Raw genomic sequence first — 23,534 nt, 5'->3', positions numbered from 1 at the left:
GTGGATGTTTGACAATGTTCAGCATTCCATCCATCATCTTTTTGTATTGCTGTTCTTAATTCTGAGACAGTCTCCCCATCCACCTTCACTGGCCGTGCTATTTTATTTCTCATACCCATCTTGCATGGCTGTTCCACATCACCCACCTTGAAAACATCTATTTTCCTATGATTCATTAATCTTATTTTTCAAATGAAAGCGAGCCATTCTTCTTCGTGTTTGTGCTAATGTGTGACATTATGCTCAAAGCCCACTTTATATTTCTTATAGTTTTATTTATTTAGAGAGTTTTATAAAGCACCAGCATTACCTAACTAAATTGCTGCAGGGAAAAAAAACTGAAACCTGTCCAGACAGCCCTTATTGGTTTACAGGGCTTAAATTAATAATCCCAACTGATCTCTTTATGGTAGTGTCAGCGAGCAGTTTAGGCTTATCAGAGGGTAGTGCGAAGCATTTTTTGAGCACACAGAGTCATTAAGACATACTCAAGAAAAAACTCTAGACCAATTTCGAGAAATAACATATATTATTGTATGCTTTTAGAGATCAAGCTCATCGGAATTGGTTAAGTTCTTTAGACGTTATCAAATTTTACAGTAAAAACAGTAGAAAATGACAGCTGTCACGTTAGTCATGATCCTCGAAAACTGTAATGTTATGATATGGGAGGAACATTCACTGCATAGACACACTTACAGACAACTTACTGGACTTAAGGTAAGTAGGGGCAAAGGTCCAAGAAAGCCAAAGAGTTCAAGTTTACCTGCCATGGTGCATGCGGGTGCAGAGGTGATTTCAGCGATGGTAGACTTGAACACTACTTGCTAAACTAAATGGGAAAAGTGCCTGTAAGAAAGAGACTGCAAGGGGTACTGGCGGACCAGTCTGGCAGAAACCAAAAGGGGTTGAAATGAATGTGAGCCCAGGCTGGGGAGCTCAGGTGCAGAGGGGTTCTGTCCAATGGGTCAGTGAGTTAGAGGTTCTCATGGTTCTGGTGTTCCTGCAGAAGAGGGAAAACAAACACATCAGAGCCACTTCGGTGTGGAGCTGGTCTTTCTTGGAGTCCCTCGACGCAAGTTTTGGTGGTGTTCCGAATGAGCCCAAACAAGCCTTCCTTGCAGCTTGTGAAGGATAGTAGCCAATGAACTAATTACCCCTGGGGTCCCTACACCCCCTATATGACCACTTCATGTGGGGAGTGGGCCTAACCTTGTCCCAGAGTTCCTGATTCCACCAAAATCAAGATGTGGAACCCTTCTTTCGTGGAGTACATCAGGTAGCCCACCGTAGGGGTGTGACTAGCCTGGTGGTGCAGCACGCCTACTTGCATAACTAATTTCCTAATGGGCCTCACAGCAGGGGGGGGCATCTCCCAGGTCTTAGGGAAGCCGGGGTCACACATCAAAGGTGGCAGGGGCTTTGAAGCCCCAGTCCTTGTTATGCTATATCACTAGCCATCCTGCTGGAGGAGGTGTGAATACCTTCCTCTGTGGAGGCATTATTTCTGGCATCAGGGAGCATGGGCTCTCGCCTGCAGGGGTCAGAAACTTGTCTATGGTGGCAGGCTGGACGATTCAGTCACTCAGTACACTAGGTAATGGTAGGATTTTCAGGGGGGCTGGTTGCATGTCATAATAAAGTTAATTACTAAGATTTTAAAACAAGGTGTTTGATACCAAACACAGTAGGTTTCAGTACAGTCATCATGTATCTGGGGAACTCGTAATGACCATTGCCCAGTACATATACTTAAGATGGCTTTCCTGTTCACTTGTACCATCTATTAATTGAACTAAACAGCACAGGGGCATATCTGTTCATGCAGACATGCCCTCACAAGTAATACACTGCACAGTGCCTTAGGGCTACAAGGACTGCCGTACGGGTGACTTTGGCATGGCACAAGTGTGCCATATTGTGTTTTCACTCATGGTACGCACCAGGACACGCAGTCTGCAATTACAGCCTGCATGCAATTTGTATGGGGGTCCCTTAGGGTGGCATCCTACATACTTCACCCCTTAGAGAACCCCTTTGATACCCATGCCCTAGTTACCAGGGTTACCTGGACCTACAAGGGTGCCAACGTGTGTCCCTATTGTGTTGCAATTAGACTATTTACCTTGTTTTTAGGGAAAGAGCACTGGCATAGGGGCCTGGTTAGCAGGGACCCAGCACACATCAGTCAAAAACATCACTACCAGTGGCAAAAAGAGGGGGTGACAATGACAAAAAGGAGCACTTTCCTGCACATAACATAGTAATCCACAACAGAGCGCAGCAGAAATGAAAATAAAAAAAATTGATCAAACCATTACATTTCAATTATTATCACGTAGCAAGCAACAGAGTGTGCTGTAGCAAAATGTTCAGCCCTGGTGGCGTGACATGGTGCTTGTAACTCAGCAAGAGACAACTAGGGTGTTCTCCAAATCATGCTAACCCATAGTCATTAAGTTAGGAATGTGGTTAATAGAATCCTTTTGACTTTTGTTTTTTAAGGATGGTTGTCGAAACGTTGGATCAATTCTCTCGAATCTACTGTATTCTCAACCACTTCCTTTGTTATTTCAGGTATCTTGGACAAAAAATCTGCTGCAAAATTGTTAGCTCTAGGCACATATTCCAGCCATCGATAGAATTATTTTGGAAAACATATCAGTTGCTCATTGCTATGTGTGGCTTAACGACCACCACGTGTTCTAAACAAGTCAATCAGTGGTTTGAAGTCTCGCTGCAAAATACATTTCTGACCCCTTAAGAAATCTTTAAAGTGCTGCATGCCCCACCACAACTCTAATGCCTCTTTCGATAGATTAGAGGAGGTAGATTCTACATGCAAACGCAATTCTCTGTTCTCTACCATGATCTCTTTTCTGAATCTACGCTGCTCTCAACCCTTGGTTGCTACTGTCTGTCATGTTAATGGTCATACCTTTGGTGTGAATCTTTTACAAAGGTTGTGCTTGCACAAGGTTTGGCTTATTTGATTCACACAAATTCTGTCACAATCCGCATTCGAGTCACATTGATTATTTTTTCTCTATAATTTCCAGAAAGGTGCCAGACTTCTCTCCAAAATGTAACACAAATTTTGCATTATATTCCACCAAGCCCAGATCGGCTCGGATCTTTGTCTTGCGATGAAGCTGCTGCTTTTGTCACTTACATTATTTTTACTTTTGGCTTTACCCTACCTCAGATGCATGGTGTTCTAAATAATCTACATACACTTAAACTGAAAAACTTGAGTTGTTCTTTTTCAATATCAAACAATTAATTTTCAATATTTCCAAAAACGGGAAATATTTTACTCTGCTCTCCTGAACCGCCATTCATAATTACCCTCTGAAAAACTGAACCTGCAGCAGCCAATCCAGAGGGCATCTGTTTGTATCAGTATGCAGTTTTTTTACAAAGGCTGTAAAGTGTCTAGGCTTCTATTGCAACTATGTTTGATAATAAGTAACAAGCATGTCTAATGATGAATGATTCGCGATCTACCCAAATGTTGCAGTTAAGATCACGCATGTCTAGACACAGTCTTGAAGATTTATCATGTTAGCACTCCAGAGCAATGGATGCAAGCCATTCTGAGCTTCTGATCAACTGTATGATTCCCAAACCGCACAATTATTCCAACTGTACTATCAGTTCAGCTGTTAAACTCGAAGGTATCTGGGGCTACAACTGGTGTGGTCTTTTGTTTCAGAGCTATTTTGTGTTGAAAGCTGTTTACTTTTCCCAATATCTCCTTAAACACTTCAAGGTATTTCTTTGTCCACTTATTCACTTATTCATTTCTTTATCACATCTATCTCTTGACTCACTTGGCTAACAGCTACTATTCTTAACTTTGATATAACCTGATTGTGATAGTTGGGACCTAAAACAATATTGCGTTCTGGTTGTTCATCCAAGCCTAGCAAGTTTCCTCAGTTGCTTGCCACTTAAACTGTCCCCTCCAACTCAATGTCCACATATTTGAGCTTTGGTTTAAGTTCTCAAAATGCTGTCCCCCTCCCTGAATACATACGCATCTGTTCTCACCTTTGAATCTTTCATTTGAATTGTTATTGCAACATAGTACCTGCTCAATAAGCTTACTAAGATAAACCCCTTCGAACATCCAATGTGCATAGCATATGGTAGATATTCACTGAATTATAGGACAAGTCTTATCTGTTTATAAGTTAAAAAAATATCCTGGCTAGCAAGCTCACACTGTTTGATTAAGAATTACTAGCACAAATCAAATGACCTCTGACAATAGTACATAGAAACATGTTTTTCTTTCTCAGATTATCTGAATGAGGTAGACTTCCAAGAGCAGAAGGTTATCCAGGAGGAGAAAGCACTGGAGGAGTTCGCTCTGGGGAAGGAAACGTTGGTATCTGTGAAGGAGCTTCTTCAGAAGTTGTCCAAAATAAATCAGGCACCAGCCTATTACGCAGGAGGAATTCGGCTCCTGACTGTCACAATGCAAAACTGTAAGTGCTTTTAGCATCCATGTAAAATTCAGTGTGTATGCCAACTTCCTTATCTCGTCCTTACCACTCTCAATTAGACCTGGTTTTAGAAGACAACCATGAAAGTGCAGCAGCTAGAGTTTATTAAAAATCATTTACTTATGTACAGGATTCTTGTGTGGGATACAAAGTCCAAAGAAAATTGGTGTCAGTGACGTCATGTATTGAGAATGTGCTGATTTTTTGTAGATATTGATATTCTCTTGAAGGTTAATTTTATCATGTCTAATCGATTGCTACATCTAACCATGTTAATGTTATTTGAGTTACTCCATATGATTAGTAGGTGGATAAAATGATGTGGACACAGTGACAAGAGTACATAGGAGTCAGCGTATTTGATTGGGTTTCTCCTACACTAGGGAAAGCACATATTGACTTGGAGACAGGGGTGTGACAGATGATCCATGCTACAATGGCCTGAAAGGAGCATCAAAATATACTTCCCACTTCGAATGGTACATTGGTATTTGATTATACACAGGTTGTCAATATTTCAAGGTTATCTCAAACAGAGTGCCCTGACAGCAGCATATTCTGTGACTTTCGATATGTACACATCATTAAGAAAGAACCTCAGAATTATTTTGTTTGTTATACCAATGTGACAAAAACTCCTGCAATTCCTTAAGTTAGGGAAAAAAGAGTGAGCAATGTTTCCCAGAGAAACCTTGGAGTTATCTTTTTACGGAACATGTAATAATACCCTCTGTGTAGGGGTGAAATGCTCAGTGTGAGTGGACACTTGGAATAAAAAAAACAGTCTGTCCTTTGTCCAACTGTGCACTGCATTGTCCTCCAGTGTGCCTCTGGCTCAGATTCTCTACATTATTAACGCTGCAACCTCTCTGGAATTGGCAACGCGAACCTGTGTGACATCAAGTGCCCACTATAGAGGGACACTAAACATGCTTTTTTGAAGATGGCTCTTGCTTTACACTGTGCAATTGAGTGTTTTTACTTGCTTATACACCTGCCTAACCTAGCAACTTCTCATGCCGATTCACTGATGACCTAACACCCTTTCTAGACTTCCTGACACCTAGCATATTAAAGATCCCTTCTGTTTGGCCATATTTGCAGCACTGATTTCCCTATGCTGGTATGACTGCCAACTTTCCTGGCTCAGCTTCTGACTCCGTTGACAGTTGCCCAGCAGCTGTGTTATCATACGCAACATCTGACTTTCCCATGTAAACAAAGAAAGATCCCTGCAATAGCACTGACTTTTCTCAACGGACTGTGACTTCCTCTTGCCCATTGAAAACATCCCAGTGCAGGTCTTGCTACAGAATACCACATACATAACCTTATTGCCTCACTAGGGACCCTGAAGTTGCCTGTTTAAATGTTGCATCTGAAAGAGACAATTAGTTATGGATTCCTCACCTTAGAATTACCCCCAGGCGTCAGACTGGATCCAGATAATTTTTCTTCAGCAGTACACCTGCTTGTCGGTAGGTGGCGTTGATCGACTCCGTGTTCGTCGTTGGCGTTGTGGTCGCTGGAATTATGTTGCAGTATCTACTTAGATGCCGCTTTCTTCTCCGCGCCAGCCAGCACAGATCCCACGAGAGCGCTACCTCGAGTCACTTTTTGACTCTATTTTTGCAACTTTTTGTCGATGTCTTTTTGAGTCGTTTCGACTCCTGATGCACAGGGAAATGTCACCTCGGTGAACCGGCTTCAAGCCTTGTGACTCCTGCCACAAGCTGATGTCGGTGACGGACCACCATCTTGTGTGCCTCAGGTGCCTGGAGCTCGACCGCGACCCGAAGTCGTGCTCCAGCTGCCAGGCCATGGCCCCGAAGTCTTAGCGGGAGCGGTCCTGAAAGATTCTGGTGGCCTGGCAGTTGTCACTGCGCCGCTTGAGGTCCTGGTCGAGATGGAGCGGGACTGGTCACGGAGCCATCACCACCACTCCTCTTCGAAGTCTTTGGGTAAGTCGGAGCACAAAAAGAAGGCGAAGAAGCACCGTCGCTCTTCGCGTTCTCCCCGTCCATCGGCCGAAGCGGGATGCGGGTGGTAGTCGTCTGGCTCCACCCGTGGAGCCTGTTGGGTTGACCCTGAGCCTCCCTCCATTTCCGTGAGCCGGGACGACCCCTGCCCAAATTTGTAGATTTTACGAAGCCCTCCATTCTATTTTTGGGCAGCCCGACTCTGCCGGCGTACCTTCGGGCCCTGCGGACTCAGCTGGGGGCTCTAGGCCTTCGATGCCAGCGGCTTCGGCGCTGCAGGGCCCCCAGGGATCCAGGGCTGGATCTGGATTGGCACTGGTCGACCTCATGACACCTCCGGTGCCGAATCCATTGGCAACTCCTCCGCCCCCTGCGACGGTCGGTTGTGTCCCCAGCTAACGTCGACCTCTGTCTCCCCCTCAATGTGGACACGAAGCCGGACCAACGTTGTCAGACGTCGGGACCTGCGCCGATCCGTACTTTTGTATCCCTTGTCTCCCCTGGTGTTCCCTATCACCCTGAGTGGCTACTAGAGGAGAGTGAGGAGGACTGGGAGGGGTCTGTGGACCCTCTGGCAGACCAGTTGGGAGAACCGAACTGGAGAGAGGAGTTGGGTGAGACCAGTGGTCTGGACACTTCCCCAGACCTTGGCATGCTTTCTTCCCCTACCGTGGCTATGGAGGAGGGTGTGTCATATGCAGTGGTGTTGCGTAGGGCGGCTGAGGCCTTAAACTTCGCTTCCTGCGGTGGCAGTTAGGACTAACCTGACCGAGGTGCTTCAACAAGGCATCAGCCTCTTCGGAGCCCCTGCTGCCATTCAATGAAGCCCTAATGGTTATCCTTTTGGGCACGTGGTCCAAGCCCAACACAGGGGCTCCTGTGGGCAGGGTGATTGCCTGACGCCACTATCGGGCCCAGGGTGACTCCATTTTCCTCTCCACCCCTGAGACGTTGGTGGTCCAAGCCTCAACTTCCAAGGGCCCATTCCCTACTGCACTACCTGATAGGGAATCCAAGAAGCTGGACCATCTTGGAAAGAAAATGTTTTCTTCCTCCAGCTTTGGACTGTGGTCCGTGAACACTGCATGTCTCTTGGGCCGTTACTCCCTCTCTGTGTGGGACACAGTTGCGCAGGTGCTGCCACAGTGCCCGGAGGCGGCCCAGGCCGTGCTCTCCCGTGCAGTTGCCAAGGCAGGAGACGGTGCGAAGTTTGCCATTCGATGTGGGCTGTACACTGCCGACTTGCTAGGCAGGACGATTTCAACGTCAGTAGCCCTTAGACGTTACACCTGGCTGAGGTCCACTGGCTTTTCGGGTGATGTCCAAGCTACACTTTTGGACATGCCCTTTGATGGCCGTCTCCTGTTCGGCGACAAAGCAGACAACGCGTTGGAATGGAATGGAATGGGGATTTGTAAAGCGCGTTGGCTACCCAGGGGCGTCCCAGCGCTGCGAAAAGATAGAGTTGGACCAGAAGGCTGGAATAAGTGGAGCTGAGTGAAGATTTAGACCGGGGTTTTACTGAAAAGCCAAGTTTTAAGAAGTTTACGGAAGGTGAGTAGATTGGGTTCTGATCTTATAGGGGGGGGGGGGGGCAGAGAGTTCCACATCTTGGCGTTCCAGCGCTTTAAGGACACGAGGACTACGATCAGATCATTGGGCCTCGCATCCACCTCTCGCCCCGCACAGTCTGCTTTTACCCCCCTTCGTGGCTATGGAAGGGGTGACCCACCACGTTCCACCCAGAGCCACAGGCCTGCGCAAGCTGTCCAGCCTCTGCGCGGCCGGGGACGTGGGACTCACCATCGTGGGTCTGAGAGCCAGCGGGCGGGCCAGTCCACCAGTGCCCCCTCTGCAGCAGCCTCCAAGCCCTCCTAGTCCGATCTTTCAGGGCCACCAATCGCCAGTGGGCGGCAGGATTTGCCATCACCTCCCCTACTGGCTCAACATCACGTCGGACAGGTGGGTTTTGCAGATAGTCTGAAGGGGCTACTCCCTCCCCTTCAAGACTACCTCTCCTTCCATGCCAGCCCAATTCCATTGCATGTCGGAGGATCACCTGGCCCTTCTTCAACAGGAATTTACGGTTTTCCTGGCCAAGGGATCCATCGAGCGAGTTCCTGCCCCAGAAGTAGGTTGTGGTTGTTATTCCCACTACTTTCTGGTGCCCAAGAAGGGCAAGGGCCTGCGTCCTATCTTGGATCTCAGGAACGTCGACTGCTTCCCTTAGAAGGAGAAGTTCAAAATGTTGACACTGACTCGAGTCCTGTCTGCTCTCGACCCTGGAGACTGGATGGTAGCGTTGGACTTGCAGGATGCTTATTTTCACATTCTCGTCCTGCCAGCCCATCGGTGTTACCTACGGTTCACGGTAGGCCACGAGCGCTTTCAGTTTACCGTGCGCTCCTTTGGCCCCTCGGATGTTCACGAAGGTGATGGCGGAGGTCGCAGCTCATCTGCGCAGATCAGGGGTTCCAGTCTTCCCCTATCTCAACGACTGGCTGTTGAAGGCGGGTTCGCACCAGGCCTCCTGCATCCTGCTGGTGGACTACGCCAGGTTGCTTACGCATGCTCTGCAGTGGTGGGACCTGAAGTTCCAGTGTAGCACAGCATCAGGGGAATCTTTCCGATTGCGTCCAGATCTCGGAGGGCACTGCACGCCAGTTGCAGTGGTGGCTAACGAATCAGGATTGGGTTAACGGCAGATCCCTCTCCCTTCACCAACCAGAGTTCACAGTGGTGACAGGTGCATCTCTTCTGGGGTGGGGCGGCCACATGGGAGAGCCGGAGATCAGAGTCCTCTGGTCTCCGGCAGAGTCCGAGCTCCACATCAACCTTCTGGAGATTTGGGCGATCCGTCTTGCACTGAAGGCATTCCTTCCTTCTGTCAAAGGGAGAGTAGTGTAGGTATTCACGGACAACACAACCGCCATGTGGTGCTACAACAAACAGGGTGGGGTGGGGTCGTGGATCCTATGTCAGGAGGCACTTTGTCTCTGGAAGTGGCTGGAACATCAGGGCATGTCCTTGGTGGTTCAACACCTGGCAGGTTCTCTGAACGCCAAGGCGGACGAACTCAGCCGCCAGTGCATGATGGATCACAAATGGCATCTTCACTCGGCGGTGGTGCAAGGTCTCTTTCAGTGGTGGGGAGAGCCTTGATTAGATCTATTTGCCACCGAAGAGAACGCGCAATGTCAGCAGTTCTGCGCATTGGAATTTCCAAGGTGGCACTCGCTCTGCGTCTCTTTTTGTCTTGAGTGGAGTTGCGGTCTCTTATACGCCTTTCCGCCTATACCACTTCTGACCAGAGTGCTGAGGAAGATCAAGCGTGACCGGGCCCAAATCATTCTTGTGGCCCCGGACTGGGCTCGAAAGAGTATGGTATCCCGAGCTCTTACACATGCCCATCGATCCTCGGACCCGACTGCCCCTTCGGGAGGATCTTCTGTTGCATCAGTAGGGAACTGTCCTCCACCCGAACCTGTCCAGCCTCCACCTCCTTGCGTGGAGATTGAGCGGCGACAGTTGGCAACTTTCGACCTTCCTCCTTAAGTCTGTAATGTTATCTTGGCATCTAAATATAACAAAAAGGAGGAGTACCACCTGAAAAGATGCTCAAGGAGCGATTTCAGCAGGATGATTCAGTTCCTGAAAGAAGAGAGTCCTTCTTTGGCTATTAATAACCCCTCACTCACCGACCTGGTCGGTGACATGCTTCATCATCGGGGCCACCTCGATGGCCGAGTGCCATCAAGGTGTGCTACAACACCTGAAATACAGTGGAGCTGGTATGTGAGTGATGAATGTAGAAAAAGAAGAAGTGGGTGTGTTAAAAATTGTCCTGGTATGGCTTATTTTAGAAAAATTTTATTCTTAAGACCACTGGACAATATTAAAATATGTGTGTAGATACAGAAACGGGTATAATGACCAAGTGTATCTGGAAGGTATGTGGAGGGTCTACATGTTTCAAACCGTAATGGGAATTACCGGTTTTTCTTCAGGACCAAAGCAAAGAAATGGGTGGTCAGGGTACACTAACACCCTGCCGTGCCGTCATTCCTTTGAGCCACGGTAACAAAATTAGTGGTACCAGGCAAAAAGATAAAGAGAGGTATAACCCGGTGGTGGTTATCCTAAAAAGATAAAAAGACCTGTGGAGAGAAAAAGGTATTGATCACAAGAAAACTCGTTACAAGCCTGCAACGTAGTGAAGTGATGGAATCTCCTGTCTTTGTGCTTCAAAAGTCATCCCACACTTACTTAATGCGGACTATGGCCGTGCATTATTTTTAGGGTGCATAGTGCAGCTCAAACATATCGTAATTGAATATTGGCGTAGATCAACTGAATAGACTTCCTAGCACACCTATCAATTGTAGTGTGCTTGGTGAAGATCGTCTGGTATTATTTAAACACTCGCACGCATCCGAAATCTATAGGTGTGTGACTATGCAACAATCACGACATTCTAGGTGAAAGGCATAACGGAGTGTATTATTTGTCTCTTGATTCAACACAGGACAATACAAAACAAACACAACAGAGAACACACAGTAGAAAGGCTTACTCCTAATGAGGGGTCATTGGGCAGCACGGGATTATGAGGGGAGGTCTGTAATTGAAAACATATTCTGCAAACAAGAAACGAAAGAAAATGGGGGCTGAGTACCTGACCGGGAGGTTAAAGGTACTTAAAAGATTCGAGTAGCGAGGCATATGACTTCATGTTGCCTCATGGCGCGGAGAGTCTCTACTTACAGTTTCCGCAGGTCTGACAGAGCATTGTACCTATGGAGCCCCTTCATGCGCCCGTGACTAGAGCGAGTGCTAAGCCGGCATTAAGACGGCCGCCATCGTGGTTGTGGTGGGCGTGGCTGGCCTGGTGTGATGTCATCACGCAGAGGCCCGGGCGTTTGGTACGGAAGGCTCACGGGTACTGAGACATTGCCATAGTAACGCCGCCGCCAATAGGACAAAAGGAAACGGCATTGCTGCTGGGGGTCGCGTAACTATTTGTACTTTTTATTGAGCCCCGGGAGGGATGTATAACTATTCTAAGTACAAGGGGAGAAAAAATGCCCCGTGTAGAGGTTTATTGGAGAATGGGTACTAAAGGTAAAGAGAGACGCTAACTCGGGGAGATTGCGCAAGTGATGTCTAAGCTAAAGGTAACAAATAAAAATATAAAAATATTGCGCATAGCATTAGGCTTAGTTTCCATATAGGAAACACTGGGAAACCTCATGGAAAGGTCGTTAAGCAGCTTAAATTACGACAGCTCTGAGGTATGAAGAGCTTTGAGTATAGAGGCATTCTAGAGGCAATTTACATATATAAAGAAAAGGTGGAATTTACAGAACATTCGTCCATTGTATGTTATCGTTCAGACCATTGATATGAGTGGACAATCTATAAACCCATCTTTGTTCTTTCTCGTATAGGCGTTTCTGTAGGTTTGGCCCAGGGGGTAGTTGTTCAATGATAGTCCACATCATGTCGTTGGGTGTGTGGTTTTGCTCTAAAAAGTGGTCCGTCAATCTGGTCGCACTTTTTTTGCAGCGAATGGTGCTGCGGTGTTCACAAATTCGTTGCTTGATCTTGCGAGTAGTCATTCCTACATATTGTTTTTTACAAATACATTCAATCAAATAAACAACATTATTGCTGTTACAGTTTGTATGAGCAATTTGTCTCCATACTTTTCCTTCTTCTTCCACTTCTTCTTTTTCTACATTCATCACTCACATACCAGCTCCACTGTATTTCAGGTGTTGTAGCACACCTTGATGGCACTCGGCCATCGAGGTGGCCCCGATGATGAAGCATGTCACCGACCAGGTCGGTGAGTGAGGGGTTATTAATAGCCAAAGAAGGACTCTCTTCTTTCAGGAACTGAATCATCCCGCTGAAATCGCTCCTTGAGCATCTTTTCAGGTGGTACTCCTCCTTTTTGTTATATTTAGATACCTAACCCAGGGGACTAGGAGTATTGTTTCCGTCCACTTCGGTGGATAAAATCCCTTCACTCTCTCCTTTTGTTTATATGGAATGTTATCTTGGCAGCCAGAGGTCCCTCCACCAAAATGGTATAAACCTGTAGATGGAACAAATTTGGGGCATGGTGCGCAGCAAAGGCTATGGATCCCCTTTCTGCACCCCTTTGAGGTTCTCCTCTTCATTCTTTCTGTAGCCCAGCATGGCTCTGCTCTGGGCACTTTAAAAGGCTATCTTTCGCCCATTCCAGCCTTTCTTCAGCTTCCTGATCAGCCTTCTCTTTTCAAGTCCCTTATTGTAAATCGCTTCCTTAAGGACATTAATTACTCACTTGCTTCCTCCAATTCCTTTTGTAATGCCCTAGTGGGACTTGAACCTGGTTCTGACCTACCTTATGTGCGCTCCTTTCGAGCCTCTGCATAACTTTCCTCTCCGACTTTTGACTCTTAAAACTGCCTTTTTGGTTGCCATCACCTTTGCTCGCATCGTGGGTGAGCTTCAGGTTCTTTTTTCCAAGCCTCCTTTTCTGGCTGTTCATCCGGACAAAATTGTCCTTCGCACTAGGCCTTCTTTCCTTCCTAAAGTGGATACCTCTTTCCACATAGCACAGACCATCACTTTGCACATCTTCTTCCCGCCCCTGCATTCTTCTAAAGAGGAGGAGAGGCTCCACCGTCTGGATCCAAAACGTGTGTTTTCATTCTATCTGGATCGCACAAAACAATTCCGGGTGGATGACCAGCTCTTTGTTGGCTATGTGGGCGCCAAGAAAGGTTGGGCCGTGCAAAAACGAATCATCTCTCGATGGATCATTCTTTGCATCAAAATCTGCTATTCCTTAGCAAAAAAGGAACCTCCAGTGGGGTTGCGTGCCCATTCCACCAGGGCGAGCCTAGACAGCCAAGTCCGGAGAGACAGCTTCTTTGGCCGTTCAGTTGTCCAGGACTTTCTGGTGTAAACTTGGTTCGCAGACCCCCCTCCGGGGTTGGTATTGCTGGGATATCTATTCTAAGGTGAAGAATCCATAACTAGTTGTCTCTTTCAGATGAACAAGTTACTTACCTTCGGTAACAATATATCTGTGAGAGACATAGATTAGTTATGGATTCCTCGCCGCCCCACCGATCCTCCCCGATCTGCAAACTGACTTCTAGGGTAAGGGACTTCCCTTCAGGGCCCTTATTTTGTGCACCAGTGGTCAGTGTCTTGCATGGCTCTGCGCTTCTGGCGTGGAATGTCGTGTAAAGAACGAACGTCAGCATGCAGTGTCGGCATCTAAGTAGATACTGCGACGTCATTCCGGCTACCACGGCGCCAACGACGAACGCAGAGTCGACCGACGCCACCTACCGACGCGCTGAAGTACTGCTGAATAAAAATTCTCCGGATCCAGTCTGACGCCTGGGGGTAATTCTAATCCATAACTAATCTATGTCTCTTACAGCTATATTGTTACCGAAGGTTAGTAACTTGTTAATTACTGAATAGGGAACAAAGGTGAAATTTTCTGTATGTCAGTGACTGTAGGTACTATTTTGAAGGTTCAAAAGTCTGAGAGGACATACATACATAGTTGATGCATGTCCATTGTCAGTTAAATATGAGAGAGTTTGGGTTGGATATTCCTCTGAGGTAAAGCCTTTAATGCATTGCCCTACTTTCATCAGAACACTTCTGGCTGTGGGTGGGAGTGGGGAAAGAGCTGGAATATCCCCTTGCTGGCGGGCCTCCATGCTACTAAGCACATGCCTTGATGCAGGGCTCACCTTAAAAACAATGAGACCTCGGCGCTTGGGAAACTGGAGAGCCCACTATATATCTCCCATACGCATATGCCAGAACTACCATACACATATAGAAAACAACATTTGCTCAGTCAAAATGTGGCTGATGCTGGTTTAGCTACTATTATTTCTTCATAGGAATCAGTTACCACCAACATCGCACCATACATTGCACCACAACTAACATGGCACCCCCTGGGTCTACCTTAACTTGCTGATGGTGCAGAGTAGAAGAAAGCAAAGACTCCAGTTACATGTGTTGCTCTGTACCTGTGAGGGGGTTAGACGGTGCTGCAGGGGAATCGTCAACAACTCTTTGACTCCGTCATGCATTTGTGGCTGAAATAAGTACTAGGAGATCTGCGTAGGTGTGCACAAACGCCGCTAACCCTCGGGATCCTTAAATCGTGCTACAGCTCGCTCCTGGCGACGTCGCAGGCATACCCCCCTGGATAACACCATGGGGAAAATGGACGTTAAACAGACTAAATTACAATTTGTCTCATGTAGCTCTGCCCCTACACTAGGTGGAAACACTGACCAGAATAGATCAGAGGATTCCCCCTTGGAAGAGTCAACTGATGTGACTGACATGAAAACACTTCTACTCTCTATGCAGCTGAGTCTCGCCTCCATTGAATCCAAAATGGATACCATGTGCACCAGGATGTACTCCATTACGCAAAAATTGGAAAAGCATGATGGCTGTGTCTACGAAAGAGAACACAGGATATCCGCAGTTGAGGACACTGTATGACGCTGAAGTGAGCAGCTCTTGACTATGGAGAAAGTACTCAAAATAATTTCTGTCTAATGACGCAATGTTATGGATAGGCATAACATTGATATTGCCCTATTGTAGGAGACTCGTATAGGGGACTCTGCACACACTACCTTTGCTGGTCGCTGGTCTTCTCATCGATATTTCATGACATATTGCAAGGGACACCACAGCATGCCATTCACTCCATTGCGAGTTCTCAATGACACCCTTGGACGATACACCTTGGAAGACTGCCCTCTGTATCCAACACCATTGTCAATTGCTATGGTCGAAAGACTGACAACACTGTTTTGTTTTAATCAGACTCTGGGGGATGATAGTAGACATCGGCTCCACACAAATCATTTGGGGAGGAGATTTTAATGTAGCGCTTAATGTGTAATGGGACAGATCCCACACACCACCCCAATGTAATGCTTCTGCAGGCAACCACATCCAGTCCATTATGGAGGAACATAATTTGCTTGACACGTGGAGGATGCTCCACCCGCTGGCCAGGTAGGGAACCTTCCACTCTGGGGTCCATAAAAGCTGGTTCAGAATAGACTATTGGCTCATAACTAGAGGTCTGGGTACCTGGCTGCACAAGGCAACTCACTTGGCGCGTACCTACTCAGACCACTCCTCAGTGTTGCTGCTGTGCCTCCCTGCTGTCCCCCCTTTGTTCTCCTACTGGAGACTTTCTCCTACATTACTGCAGGATGAGTCATTTCGTGAGGAGTTAAGATGGGAGATTGTGGAGTTTTTAGATAGAAATATGGACTCAGGCCCGTAGATTAGTACGGTTTGGGAAGCCTTTGAAGTTACAGTTCGGGGAATTTGTCTGGCCAAGGTTGGGGGTGGGGGGGTCCTGCGCTCTATCAGAGATTGTCTTTGCTAAATAGAGAAGGATTTTAAAGCTTTGGAGGGAAGCCTAGGGGATCCACCAGATCCTGTGGTGACTGGTAAGATGAGAGAAGCCCTTACAGACTATCAGGAAACAGCTGAGCAGCAGATTTTGTTCCGAGGCAAATACTTTAAGGCAAGGGAATACGTTGAGAGGGAAAGACCATGACATGCATTAGCGACAATGATGCTCAAACCCCGATACACCAATGCTGTTCTCGAAATTAGAGATGAAGATGGCATAATGGTCTGAGTCACGCTGGAAATATTTAAGGTATTCTCGAAGCTCTACACAAACCTTTACACTTCTCACAGGACGCAAAGTGTTGACATAGATGCATATCTGGGGAATGTGACACTGGGTGACACATATGCAACCCCATACTGTTTTTTTCTGTTTCCTGGTGTCCTCCTGGAAGTATTTTTGATCCTGAGACTCTGGTTAGTGCTGCACCTGTGAAGTCTTAGCAAAATGGAAGTCAACATTTTTCACTTATATATAAACACAATGGAGGAGATAAAAGCTTTTTGCATAGAGAGGGGGCTGTCTGTGGAGAGAGGGTCGACAAGGAGGGATCTTGAGGCACGCCTTCATACCTATGAGGTCATACATTGGGAAGCAACACTACCAGAGGACTCCGAGGAGGAGTACTCCTCTGACAGTGAGGGAGAAACAGAGAAAAATAAGGCAGACCCTTTGGTGGAGCCCAGAGGGTCTGATTAGGCTTTTGGGAGTAATCCTGAAGAAGGTGGCTCAGGTTTTCCCTATTCAAGTGAAGTAGGTGAGGTTTGTGGTAGCCCAGATATGTCCCAGGTTAGTGGGAGGGATGTAGGGTCCCATGTTCTGTCTCAGAGGAGAAGGAGTGGGAGTGGGCTGGGGCCAAAGGTGCCCAAAACCCAGTCCCTGGTTGGTTCCATAAGGGAACACCAGGAGGAGGTCTAGTCTGTACCTGGAGACCATTTCCTGAGGGGATCCCAAAGTGTTGGGTGAACTGGGGAGGACTGCTGTAACATGCATCCCACCAGTTTTGGTGTCTGGCAGTACTGCTCCAGTGGGGAGGTTACATGAGTGCAGAAAAAAGGATGAGGGGGGATGCAGTCCCCAGTGGAAGGACCAGTGGGTCAGTGGTTGCCAGCTCTGAGGTCAGAGCACCCCAGGACTGACCCTGGTAAGGCCACTCCTGGCCTGGGGGTTCTTCATGATCTGTCAAAATGACAGGAGGCTGGAGACCTGCGCCAGGCAGACTCTCTTACAACTCATGAGGAGTGTGTTTCCCTTGTTGGGGTGGGTCGGGGGGGGGGTTTGTGTAATCCCCCGGAAGTCCTAGATTGCCAGGCACAGCTCCAGCCTAAGGGTAAAGACTCTGAGTTGGAGGACCAGGTTCAGGGTGTCCCTCTGACCTGGAGAAAGGGGCGACTGCTAACAGTTCCCCTACCAGTTTGTCTTCTGGTGGTACCGCTCAGGGAGGAGGACGGAGTGTGGGAGAGCCCATCCCCATCTCCTTTCCAGCCGCAGGGTACAGACCCTGGGCTGGTGGGCCAGGTCAGGATGCTATACATGACTTAGCAGGAGGGAGAGTGGACAAAGGGTGCCAGGCACCTGGAGCAGGGAAGCCCATCGAGGTATAGATTGGTCTACCCTGGCTTTAGGCTGGAAGGAGGTTGTGTTGGGAATGGCCCTTTTTACAGGGTTATCCTCAAACCTTTTGCTTCTTCCTCCTATTTTGTTCCTGGCCTGATGTTGGTTTTAGGACTCTGGGCACTTTACCACTGCAGATCAATGCTAATGTGCATATGCTCTCCGTGTAAATTGTTATTGTGATTGGTTATCCATCACTAGTATTAGAACAATGGTCCTTAAAAAGAACAGTATGGTCATCTGGATAAATATAGACTCAAATCAGTGCTATCATAAGGGTGTCCAGCCGGACAGTCAATTTAATCATTCAAAAATTTCAAAACCAAAAGTATAAACACATCAATACAGTGGGACACAATCCTGCGACACGCCCCCCTCCTCGCGCGCATACAATCAGAAACTAAAAAGCACCGCGACGGGAGGCAGACTCATCGTTCCTGGTGCTGGCAGCGAGAGTAGGTGATCCAGCTAGGTTACACCCATGGACATGGCACTTACTTTGGAGGTGCCCGAGCAACTCCGCGCATCAGCTGAGGCAGCTCTATGAACACAGGGATGTCCTCAGACAGGCACGACAATAACGAACAGTAGTAGTGCCCCCTGGATGGTAGTTAGCATTTAGCAGCACCATTTAGTGTAGATATATTTACTTACCCCTTTTTTCAAGTTTTCACAATATAGGTCCTGAAGAATTTCCAAGGTATTCCCAACCAACAGGCAAGAAACATGTCAACCCTGGGAGTTGAGCATAGTGTCAATTGACCATCCCTCCATAAGGGTATTGCCCCTCCATACTTTTTAATAAGGTGGATTACCAGCCGGAATAAAACTTTATTTGGAATATCCAACCTTTTTACCGCACTCACCGCATCCCTCCATATCTACACCACCACGGCCCACACACCCCCACTTCATCATACGGCAAAGGAACAAAGGATCTCCGACAAAGAGCCCCTTCGCGGGTGCCCGTTGGGCATTGCAGCGCCGGCCCAACGAGGAGCAGGTCCAAATGATGAAGCATGAAGCATGACACCTAGCTTGCTGGGTGTGTGAGGACCCTAGTTCCGCTTAAGCGGGATCCCCACATCCCTCTTTCTCCTAGTGCATCCTACAAAACTCCCCCCCCCCCCCACCACCACCACCACTGACTAGCTGGTGGGTGTCTCCCACGTCTAGATTCCCTAGACATGACTCCCAGAGGAACAGTATTTTCTTGTTCAACCATCCTGTGTGCCTCTGCCTGTTTGTGGATTGACTGTCTGGTTTCAGTGTGGCAGAGACAGAGGATGTGCATTCCCTCTGGGGGGTTGAGGTGTGCCTGGCCCTTCCTGGAACACTCAGCACTGAGCTGAATAGACCCTGGCTGCATATAGAGTGGTGGGAGGAGATTTACCATGCACCTGAATGGAGCCTGTCTCCCTTGCACAATGCTGTCTCCACCTCCTGTGGTCTTGCTGCACCAGTGAAGGCAGAACCGGTTTGAACTGGGCTCGGTGCCCCCTGCACAAAGAGAACAAATACATTTTGGGGTATAAGTTTTAGACCGGAAAACCCCTGAACTTAAGATAAATCCTGGAATTCAAGAGGAACCTTTGCCAAGGAGAAGAACCGGAGAGACTGAGGAGAAGTACTGCCCTTGCTGTGTGTCTGGGATTGGCCTTTGGATGGATATATATATATATATATATATATATATATATATATATATATATATATATATATATATATATATATATATATATATATATATATATATATATTAATATATATATATATATATATATATAAGTCTTTGGGCCTCCTGTTCTGAAGTCTCAGGGACCCAAAGACTTCACCCCCCAGCTCCCCCCTGCACTCTGCTGCTGTGTGTTCTAGCCTGCCAGGAGGTGCATGTACCAGTTTTGGGCCTCTTGAGGTTGTTGCTGCTGTTTGGGAACTGGAAGAAACATGAATAACTGCTAAAATCAACGCATTGCTCTTCTTGCGGCTGTTTTCTCGACGCATCGCTGTGCTGCTGCGAAAATCATCAGGTCGCCTGTCGCTGCTGCAAGAATCGACTCATTGAGGGATCACGGCTGAAGAGGACCAGCGCAGCGCGACTTGACGCCACCGTATCGATCGCAACGCATCGATCTCCGACGGATCCCGGATTTCCGCGCTTCGTACCTGTGCAGCACGCTTTCCCAATGCGAATCGGAACCATGACGAAGAATCGACGCATCACTCCCATCCAGACTGGATTCGATGCAACTCGTCCTCTGCGTGTCACAGAACTGTCACATCGCCTCCCCAAGGTCTCATGTGGGTTGCATCTCTTTGTGTTCAGACTCTGTGGCTGTTTGGCTTTTGGAACTTTGATGCATCTTCAGGTAGTTTGCTGAAAAGTCACACATCCATAGTTTTCTATGGTTCATGTTCTTGAAACCTTTTGAAAGTCATATTTTTAACTGTGTATGTTGGATTTTTGTTGTTTTGGTCTTGTTTAGTTTAGATAAAGATACTTTATTTTTCTAAACGGGTGTGGTGTCCTTTTGTGGTGTTTTCACTGTATTACTATGAGTGTTTGTACAAATACTTTACACATTGCCTTTGGCATAAGCCTGTCTGCTCGTGCCAAGCTACCAAGAGGGTGAGCAGGGGTTATTTAGAGTGTGTATCCCCCTTACTCAGACTAGAAGCAAGGGTCCCTATTTGGACAAAGGTACCTACCTCTGCCAACTTGAGACCCTCATTTCTAACAACCCTTTTACATAGAGAGTTATTAAATAGGTTGGTAAGCAGGGGACCCACAGATCTAGATTACATTAAAGTGAATCCATAGTTACCCCAGGACTTTTCCACTAGCCCTAAATCAAATTGCATCCTCCACTTCCTAGAGTGAAATCTGAAAAGGGGTGGCGTGATCTAAATACTGTTGTAATATATCATTACTCTCCTTGTCCACCAGCAGTTTCTAAACAACTGTGGTTAAATATTTAATCCACTCCTGGCCCGAAATGTTACTTATACTGATCAGTGTTGCTTTAGTACTAAGGTAATGGGGGAATCAGATTTGAAAAGGTTACTTTCTTCCAAGAACGCTGATATTTGCCCCATGGAAGACCTTTCAGTAAGTTTATCTAGGAAAAGGCCATTGGATATTGGCTGATAATTTGAAGGGCAATAATATTAAAGCCCGTATCTGATAGAGACTACTAGCCGCAGAATCCTTAACGTAGAATATTCCCCAGGCATGAGACTGGACCCGAAAAACTTTCTTGCCCAGCATCCCTGCGCGCCTGGGGGGCGGTGCCATGCGACTCCGCCCGACGTCTTCCGCGGGCGTGACGTCAACGAGGTCACATAAGCCCCACCCCGGCGTGCTGACGTCTGTTTTCTTCTTTTCCGCGTGCACCGCGGACCCGAATGTGTACTTCTGGCCTATTTCAGGCCTCCCTTCTTCGCCTTGAGCGTTTTTTCTTGGGAACGGTGTGCGAATGCCTTCGGGCTTCAAAACGTGCTCATCTTGCACGCACCAGATGTCGGTGACAGATCCTGACCCCATCTGCATGTGGTGTTTGGGAGAGCACCATGACTCCACAGACTGTGAGGCGTGTCAGCAACTGAAACCAAAGTCCCGGCGGGAGAGCCAGATGAAACTCCTTTCGGCACGCATGTCCAGGTCGGCATCGTCACCATGTCCGTCCCCTGCGGACGGTTTCAAGAACCGCTGCCTGTGTCTCCGACATCGTCCTTCTCCCAGATCGCAAGAGCCTCGCTCACCTAGTGGTAAGTGTCGCAGTTTGTCCCCGAGGGCCGGTCCCCGCGCTGTTGGGAACATAGGTTCTCCGCGGGTGGTGCGGCCTATGCGTCCCCACCCTATCCGCCATTTCCCGGCGCGGGGGTGACTAGAGCCCTGATGGAGGCCTAAGCGGCGTCCTTGCAGGCCTCGTTTGCTCCTCCTTCTCCTCCTGGGACGTCTGCAGATTCCTTGCCACGTGCAGGGACTTCTGCGGCATCGCTGGTGGCTCCGGCCCCGGTGCCAACAGGTTCGGAGGATGTGGTGCCATCGGGTGCGACCCTTTGGGGTTCCCTCCTTCAGACCACAGCGCCTCTGCCTCGCCGCAAACCCTCGCGGGGGTTCCTGTGGTGTTGCGGGAGGTTGCTGGGACTCGAGGCATGTCCCCGAGTTCCCCTCGGTCCTCTGGGCAGGCGGTGGCTTAGTCCGAGGCCGAGATGATACTGCTCAGGCGCCGGTGGTTGCTGTCCCTGGTGGCGCTGCAGGGGCCGGCTAGGGGTCTGGCATGTCCTCGAGCCCCCTCATCCTTCCTTGCAGGCGGCTGCCTCATTGGGGGTCGAGTTGACGCCTTTTCGGCGCTGTTCCTTAGCCGTCCCGACTCCGGCCCAGCTGCGTTCTCCTGCACCGCGCGTTGGTGTGGAGGTCATTCCGGCGTCTCCTGCACCGCTGGTCGTCGTTGGCCTGCTCCCGGTCACAGATTCTACGGCGCCTGGCCGGCATCGGGTTGCTGATTCGTCTTCAGACGGCCCCTCCTCCCCGGAGGTTCAGAGGTTGATGGTTTCGTCTTCTCTGGAGACGGGTTGCCGCATCGTGGCTTTTTCCCCAGCGTCGTCTAAGGATGGCTCCTCGCCGTCAGCGCGACCGCAGTCCTCGCCAGAGGCACCCCAGGCCCCCATTCCTCGATCTCCTTTCCCCCTTTCCGACCTTGGCCTTTCCTTCCTCTGGTGGGACTGGGGGATGGCCGCCTTAGCTTGCAGCCATCGCCCACAGAGGATCTGCTTTCCCCACCGTGGGCCCCACGGAGGCGGGTACCATGGCTGCGGGTATCTTGTGCATGGGCGATCCAGCTGCCCATTTCCCCACGGATCATCTTCTGGTGGTCCTCCATCAGGGTTCTGGTGGTCGGGAGCTGCTTCTTCCCTTCGAGGCTTTGCTCCACACTTCACTTTTGGGGGCTTGGGGGCAGCTCGCCACGGGGACCCGGTGCTCCAACAACTTCTGCACCGAAATCGCCCTGCACCACATGACCCGGTCTGTCTTTCCCTTCACCCTTCTACCAGGGGCCCTCTTTTACAGACTGCCTTACCCTCCCTGCCATCGGTGTTGCCTCCCCCGTCACGGGAGGCCTGCTGGTTAGATTCCTGCGGGCGCAGTATCTTCGCCTCCACCAGCACGGCCTTGCGGGCCCTTAACACTCTGTGAGTCTTGGCTAGGGCCACTTCTTGCATGTGAGACTCGGCTGAGTCCCTTCTGTCTGCTGTTTCTCGGGAGGGTGCCTGTGTTGATCTGCGGGGCCATGTGTTGAATGGCTAGGGGCTGGCGTCATTCATTCCTTGCTCCGCTCTGGACATTTCTCAGGTGCTTGGTCGTACCATGGCTTCTTCTGTGACCCTTCGCCGACATGCCTGGCTATGGGATAGTGTGTTCCCGGAGAACGTTGGGGAATGGTTGGTGGACCTTCCTTTTGATGGCACTTTTTTGTTCCACGCCCCTGCGGACTCTGCCATTCAGAGGTTTCTGGCGGGGCTTCGCCCCCCTCCTCCTCCTCCTCCTCCCCCTCCCCCTCTCCCTCAGTGACCGATGAGTCATTCTGGTTTTAGGAGGTGTTCTTCCATTGTGTTCTGGGGCCTTGTTGCGAGTAGCCCCGGTTGTGTGTGTTCTGGCTGATTATTGTGCCTTCCGGTCCTTTGTTGGACTTTGATGCTGTTGGCTAGCCGTATTGGCCCTGAGATTAGCCTTCTGTGTATTCTTTTTGGCTGATTGGCAAGCTGTCTGCGGATCCTCCGCAAGTCTTTTTTGTTTTCCTCTGCTGCGGATACTTTTTCCTAAGAGGGTTCCCATATTCTTGGGACGTAACATGCCCTATGTGGGGTAGTGGTAGCTATTATATAGCCTTATCATGTGCTGCGGAGGTGTGGTCGTCCTTTGGGCCTCTGCTCTCTGTGGCGTCACGG

The 23,534-nt window shown here is 48.7% G+C and overlaps 1 protein-coding gene across 3 annotated transcripts in view; it reads left to right on the top strand.

Annotated features, from left to right (window-relative positions):
* The window catches only part of TTC12 (tetratricopeptide repeat domain 12), a 317,573-nt gene that overhangs the window by 167,960 nt on the left and 126,079 nt on the right, over positions 1–23,534 (top strand). For all 3 annotated transcript variants that reach the window (XM_078682360.1, XM_078682358.1, XM_078682359.1), the window contains one exon: positions 4,305–4,493. In XM_078682360.1, the coding sequence (XP_078538486.1) occupies positions 4,305–4,493 (189 nt within the window). The remainder of the gene's footprint in view (positions 1–4,304; positions 4,494–23,534) is intronic.

Source organism: Lissotriton helveticus, chromosome 3_1 (genome assembly GCF_964261635.1).
Source record: "Lissotriton helveticus chromosome 3_1, aLisHel1.1, whole genome shotgun sequence".
Taxonomy (NCBI): domain Eukaryota; kingdom Metazoa; phylum Chordata; class Amphibia; order Caudata; family Salamandridae; genus Lissotriton; species Lissotriton helveticus.
This window is presented reverse-complemented; position numbering and strand designations above follow the sequence as displayed.